This window comes from Sminthopsis crassicaudata, chromosome 1 (assembly GCF_048593235.1).
Source record: "Sminthopsis crassicaudata isolate SCR6 chromosome 1, ASM4859323v1, whole genome shotgun sequence".
In the NCBI taxonomy this organism is placed as follows: domain Eukaryota; kingdom Metazoa; phylum Chordata; class Mammalia; order Dasyuromorphia; family Dasyuridae; genus Sminthopsis; species Sminthopsis crassicaudata.
In genome coordinates, this window is record NC_133617.1 from 72,371,552 (window position 1) to 72,378,683 (window position 7,132).

General features: G+C 41.9%; 1 protein-coding gene across 2 annotated transcripts; it reads left to right on the forward strand.

The window, feature by feature from the left end:
• The first annotated feature begins 1,398 nt into the window (after window positions 1–1,398).
• Window positions 1,399–6,327, forward strand: LOC141566923 (beta-1,3-galactosyltransferase 2-like). Of its 2 annotated transcripts, none has more exons than XM_074260205.1 (2): window positions 1,399–1,570; window positions 2,350–6,327. In XM_074260205.1, the coding sequence occupies exon 2, from the start codon at window positions 2,510–2,512 to the stop codon at window positions 3,560–3,562; it is 1,053 nt and encodes a 350-aa protein (XP_074116306.1). In that variant the 5' UTR covers window positions 1,399–1,570; window positions 2,350–2,509; the 3' UTR covers window positions 3,563–6,327. The 2 variants fall into 2 exon arrangements, with proteins under 2 accessions (XP_074116306.1, XP_074116314.1); XM_074260213.1 differs by having other exon boundaries at window positions 2,494–6,327.
• The last annotated feature ends 805 nt before the right edge of the window (window positions 6,328–7,132 follow it).

The following is a 7,132-nucleotide window of genomic DNA, read 5'->3' on the forward strand; positions in this document are numbered from 1 at the left end:
GTTTTAATATTCTAACTTTTAAAAAAATATGATTTTATAAAATAACTATATGTTATGGGCCAGAACCCTGAACTTTAAAGAAAAGATTCTTACAAGGTACTAAGTCAGTGGAATTGATAGAGACAATAGTTATCTAATTTAGCATGTTTCAGTATGATTGATTTAATCCTACAAGGAGATGTTATGGTCCAGAACTTGAAACAAGGTACTAAGTGGAATTGAGGAGACAATGGTTAAATCTAGTTTAGTATTGATTTAATCCTACAACAAATAATGGTTTCCTAGTGATATAATGATTGGTGTGTACTCAGTGTACAGCATATAAGCAAGAAGCTCTCAGAGCCAGAAAGGACAAGTGCACTAGAAGCTTTTGGAAGCTGAGACAGATTCATTCCATTGTCCACCATTGTTGTGGCTGGAGGCTCAAGTACAAACCCTTGGAAATCAGGGATATTCAGAAGCCCCAGGCGGGAGCTCAAGCTCTCAGTACCAAGGAGAGAGGAAGGCCTTCAGAAAACTAGCTGATCCCTGAGTGAAGGAGACAAAACTTTGAAGGAGACAATAAAGGATTTGGACTTTAATGACTGGCTCCACTTGTGCTGATTACTGAATTGAAATGAAGACTGTTCCCAGAGAACCCCAAGAAAACCTCAACAGAGAACAATACATTTTAGAGAGAATATTACAACTATATTTTATACCAATGTGTGAACATATTATCCTTTTGGGTCCCAGGAAATTGGGAAGAGGATGAGAAGTGAGGCTAAAGAGAAGTCAAGTTAAATTTATGAAATAAGATATTTTAAATGTTGCATTTTAGAATTGAGTAGCTTAAAAGTGCACTAATACTTTGAAGACATTGAGTACAATGATTTTACGTTTTAAATCCTAGACTGAGCCAGATGAGGGCTCAGACTGGCCTGGACAATGATACTACCTCATCTTTCTTTTCTAGTGCCCAGGTAAATATAGGTACTTCAGCATGGCAGTGGAAAATTGTCACAGTATCTACTCCTTTGAAATGCTAGAGTGCCTCCCCCTCTACAAGCAAAATGTGATTAGTCATAGTGCCTATCTCAAAAGGGTTATTGGGTTTGCTTGTTTGTTTGTTTGGGTTTGTTTTTTTTTTTTTTTTTTTGAGATTAAAATGAAAAAGTGTAGATTAAGCATACCATTAACCTTAAAGCTCTATACAAATATTGGCTGTTTGTTGCTGTTGCTGTTATTATAGCAGGCTCTTCCCTTTGTGGCTGCCAGTACTCCAGCACCTGAACACACCTTCCCTCCCTCTCCTCCCCCACAGCACCTCCTCCCAAAGACTTTTGCCTCTGTCACCTTCCATTCCCTGCAGACAATGTCCAATCAGGTGGGTTCCAGGCCCAGACAAGCTGATTAGTGACTTGGGTCATTCCCCCCACCCCATACTTGCATGTTCCCTCAGAGGCAGGCAGAGTTCCTCCCACTCCCACCTTCTCACTCCTCCCATATCCGTACCTACCTGGACAGAGAGTGGCAGAGCCCTATGAGCTGTCCTGCTGACACCACATCCTAGTCATTCTGACCAGAGAAGGTAAGGACCCTGCTGGGCTAGAGGGGAGGGGAATCAAGGAAAGGGGAGGATCTGGGAGAGGGGACTTGCATTGATAGTGCAGATTCTGAGTTTTTCAGAGCAATCTATCAGGTTGAGGTAGATGGGAATGGACTGGGATAGAGGAAAAACTTTGCTTTTCTCAGAATTAGCTCTTATCTTCCCAGGGTAAACTCAAGGTTCAGGGGCTGAGGCTGTTTCTAGGAGTGGGAGGAAAGGAGAAATTTCAACAGGAGAGAAATGAAGCAAAGCAAGAATAGGGGACAAATTCAAATGATTCCTGTTTTTTATACCTTTCTGAAGGGGCCCACATGGATGGCTCCTGTCCCTCTTCTGTCCAAAGCCTCTTTGTACAATCAGGGGTTGGACATTCAATTAACTGCTTCCCCACTGGCACAGTGTAGCCCTCCAGTTTTCAGACCTTTAATTTCACAAACTCATACTCTCCCAGATAGGGGGGTGGGGGGACTTTTGTCATTCACATCAATTCCCCTCATTTCACAGATAGGGAATTCTGAGGACCCAAGAGGAGGGTTGCCTTGTTCAAGCTGAGCCAGTGGCAGAGCTGAGGCTAAAACCCAGAGCTCTGGACTCCCAGCTATAGGTTCCTTCCACCCCTGACCCCCTACTCCCTGATCCTTCTTACCTGCCTCTCTTCCTGTTCTTGTAATGTTAACTTGGCAGCTAACCTAGCACAAAGTACAGGAGCTGGGGAGCCCTTTCCCCTGTTCTCTTGCCCTTATCTTTCCCATTTTTCCCAGATGTAAAAATCCGGTGGGGGAACACCAGGAAATACTTCATCCACATAAGGAGTGAAAGAGACTCTAATCTGGCTGAACAGAAACTGGGGTTCTGTGGAATCCTGCACCCATCACTGACAAGCGCTCTCACTCCTCTTTACCCAGGACAACAGTTGGCACCATGAAGTTGATCAGGAGGCATCTGGTATGGGGAGCTCTGTTGAGCATAGCCTTTGGGGGGCTGCTACTGCTGATGGTGGGTCAGTTTGTAAATTCTGGGACTCCTTCCTTGGATTTGATGCCCTTGGATTCCACAGAACTGGCTGAGGATACTTTGAATCTTTTTCTAAGTAAGTTTGAGTGGCAGGTTCAGACACCACATCCCTTACAGCTAAAGTACCCTTATCCCTACCCTTTTCTAATCAATCACCCTGACAAGTGTGAGGGTCCCAGAGGTGCCCCCTTCCTGCTCATGCTGGTGATGACTCAACCCCAGGATGTGGGGAGACGCCAAGCCATCCGGGAAACTTGGGGCAATGAGACTTTAGAATTGGGTGTGATCATCCGACGCCTCTTTGTTCTTGGTCTGCCCCCACCTCTTTTCACCAAGGAACTTCATGAACTCCTCCAAGAAGAGGACAGGGAGCATGGGGATCTCCTCCAGGTGGGCTTCCTAGATACCTATCGCAACTTGACTCTCAAGGTCCTCATGGGTCTGGAGTGGATGGCCCAGTACTGTCCCGATGCCCGCTATGTGCTCAAGGTGGACAGTGATGTCTTTCTAAACCCCAGCTTTCTGGTACAGCAGGTGCTTCAGCCCAATGGGCCCCCACGGCCTGACTTTATCACAGGTTACATCCATAGAAATGCAGGCCCTATTCGGAGTCCAAATCACAAGTGGTACATGCCTCCAGAATTGTACTTGCAGGACACATATCCCCCCTACTGTGGGGGTCCTGGCTATGTTCTGTCTGGATCCTTAGCCCTCAGGATTTTGGCTGTGGCCCAGATTCTCAAGGTCATCTACCTGGAAGATGTGTTTGTAGGCTTATGTTTACAGCAATTGGGGCTGGAGCCCATTCCTCCTCCCCCCGGATCCTTCCTGATGTTTCCACTAGCATATGAACACTGTGTCTACCATCAACTTGCCCTTGTTCATGGAATCCAGACCCAGAAGCTGCTGCAAATTTGGCAAGACTTCCAGACAGTCAATAAAATTTGCCCCAAGGCATGATGGACTGGAACAATGACCCACACTCCTCTAGCTTTCCATTCCTATCCCACTTGTCTGAGTGGGATAAAGGGAGTGGTCAGTGGCTTCCTCCCAGAGTTCCTTCCTCCAGTCCTGCCCTCTAAGACAGATGGGCAAATGATCTGGTAGATCTAAATAACAATGCAGGTTCCCCTCTCAGTGATGGCCAATGGGAAACTCAGAAATGATTGTGAATTAATCCTTACCCCTGAGGAGCAGTTCTGGATTTTAGGAATAAGAAAAAAATATTTGGAATGGACGATGGACTTGGAGCCAGAGATCCTCAGTCAGAATCTCATCTTTGTGAGCTGCTGCCTATATGACTATAGTCAAGTCATTTATATTATTTGCATTTTATTTATTCCCATACTTAAAACCAATGTGTTGCTGAACTTCAAGCTTCCTTCCATTTGTATGTTCTATGGTCCTATTACCTGGCCCCATTTGTCTGTGGATAAGATGAGCACAATAAATGTCCAAATGAGTGGATGCAAGAATCATTTAATGGGTTTCTGGAGCCCTGAACTCTATAGCTCTCTTCTTTTCATTTATTTTTTTAAGCTTTAGTTTTTAATTGTAGACAAATCTAATCACAAGAATGGCTTTAAGAACAAGTCCTATCAGGGACAAGGAAGTGGGGTATTGGGTAGAGCATCAGCCCTGAAATCTGGAGGACCTGAGTTCAAATGTGATCTCAGACACTTAACACTTCCCAGCTGTGTGACCCTGGGCAAGTCACTTAACACCAATCGCCTCCACAAAAAGCAAAAAACAAAACAAAACAAAAAGAACAAGTCCCATCAGAGTTCTTTTATGACACAAGTATGGTCCTGATAACTAAGCCAGGAAAACAAAACATGAAGAAAATTACAGACCATCATAGGATGTAAAATAAATAATTTTAATTACATTAAATTTAAAAGGGTTTGCAAAATAACACCAACACAGCCACAATTAAAAGGAAAGCAGGAAACTGGAGAAAATTTTTATAGCAAGTTTTTTTGATAAGTCTCATTTCTCAGATAAATAGAGAATGGAGTAAAATTTATAAGAATATGATATATTCCATTATTGATCAGTGATAAAACGATATGAACAGGCATTTTTCAGAAGAAATCAAAGATATCCATAGTCAAATAGAAAAATGCTCAAAATCCCTATTGATTAGAGGAAAACAAATTAAAACAACTGTGAGGTGCAAGGTCTGGGCTAGCTCTCTGGAGGGCCTCAGGATCAATCAGAATCTGGATCAGTCAAAGTCCTTGGTTTTTAGGAGGAGAAGTGAAGGAGGCAGGCAAATTGCCAAGTGGCTAGTCAAAGATGGATCCTAGACTCTGGAATCTGTAGCCTGAAGTCTTTCCTGATGAGCTCTATGCAGCAGAGAGACTCTGACCCTCACCTTCAGTACTCCAATTCTTCTCTATGATTGCCTTATCACACTACCTTCTGCTGGTACCAATTGTGAGGAGAACCATCATATCCACCATATCACCATATCATCCAAGTATATGTTTATAGAACCATTATCTCACAATGAGTAGGTATTTAGCCTTAAGTACTCTGCTGTTCTGGCTTTAAGTACACTTTTTCAGAGTTCCAACCCTCTACAGTGAGGTACCATCTTACACCTATCATTTTGACTAATGGGACAGAAAAGGAAAATAACAACTGTGGCAAAATTGGGACACTAAAACATTGTTGATGGAGGTGTAAACTGATCTATTGGGAGATCCGATTCTCTGAGTTAGAACTGAGTGTATGTCCACATTCTGTGTGGTCCTGGTGGCATCTTTAAATCTTGGAGACTGAACACTGTCTGGGGTTTCCTTATATTCACATTTTGGGGTGAAGGACTCCACTCAAAGCAGGTGACATCATGTGGATAAAGGGGGAGGACCTGAGGTTCATCATCCCTCTTTTTTATGTCACATGAGCCCAGAAAATGGGGCTGGTGGTTTGGGATTTTTTTTGTCTATTTCAGCTGTAGGTACAGGGAATCTCCAACCCAGGAACTAAATCCATGGGCATCCAAGAACCCAGGAATTCAGGTTGGATATTGCAACCAGCCTATCAGGGAAGCCCTGAGGAATAGGGGTTTAGTATACTAGCCTAGTGGTGATTTGAACTTGAACTTATATATAATGATATATAGGAATTGAGCTGAAGCTTTCTTTTCTCCCCAGCAACTGAAGTGGTATAGGAAAGATTATAGCTCAGAGATAGTGGGAAAAGATATTTGTATGTTTGGATTTTGCTATATATTTGAAGTAAATGTTCCTTTACTAAAAACTAATCTGATCTTAAGTGGTCAGATGTAATTGGAAGCGTGCTAGTTGAGGGGTCCCTAAAATAGAGGGGAACACAATTGATGTGAGCTCAAAGCAATGGCAAATCACAGAGAATATCTGCTTTGCCCTCTCTGGATACTGAAAACCTTGAGTGAGGAGTCTAGATAAAATATAACCTACCTGACCTTTAGATAGTGGGACTAGAGCAATCCATGTAGAAATAAAACAGACACAATAGATTAAGGACTGGAAAGATGAGCATGATGAGGTTCAACAAAGGGGTTTCTTGTTTTATTTTTCAGAGAGGTTGAGAAGTCTCCAAGTCTTTCCAGATTCTTTCCTTTCTGTTTCTTCCTGTTGGCTGAAGGTTCAGGGAAGGGGAATGGATTCTGCTGCAGGGAACTGGAAACTTGCTATTTCAAAGCTCTTTAGAGTTTTGTTTTGTTTCGATATTCTAGAGCAGAGGGTCAGCAAACTAACATGATGTTGTAAGTAACTTTTACAAATATAAAAACCACCCTTAGCCAACAGATTGTACAAAAACAGGCAGCAAACCAGATTTGACCTGCAGCCTGAGATTTGCCAACCTCTGCTCTACAACTCTTTCTAGCTACTTTACTATGCTTCAAAAAAATCCACTTAATCCTTAAGAAGGAATTGTTTTGCATATAGCACAAAGAGAGAAAAAGAAAGAGGGAAAGGACCTATATGTTAAAAAAAAAAAATATCCTTCTGGGTCATTTAACCCACAAGATGGATAACTAGTCAATATCCCTAATCCTTATGAACTCTCAAATTTCTCTAAAATGTGAATTATGTGAAAGAGATAAAGAAATTTCCATTGTTTCCATAGTCTAGGAAAGCAGGAACCCAAATTCTTTTTTTTTTTTTAATTAAAGCTTTTTATTTATAAAACATATGCATGAGTAATTTTTCAACATTGATTCTTGCACAATCTTCTGTTCCAAATTTTCCCCACCTTCCCCCAATCCTTTCCCCTAGATGGCAGATAGTCAAATACATGTTAAATATGTTACAATATATGTCAAATGAAAAATATGTACATATAAATATACAGTTGTCTTGCTGCACAAGAAAAATCGGTTCAAGAAGGAAAAAATACTGAGAAAGAAAACAAAATACAAGCAAGCGACGACAGAAAGAGTGAAAATGCTATTTTGTGTTGCACAGTCTTCTCTTGGGGTGTAAATGGCACTTTTCATCACTGAATAACTGGAAGTGGTTTGAATCATCTCATTGTTGA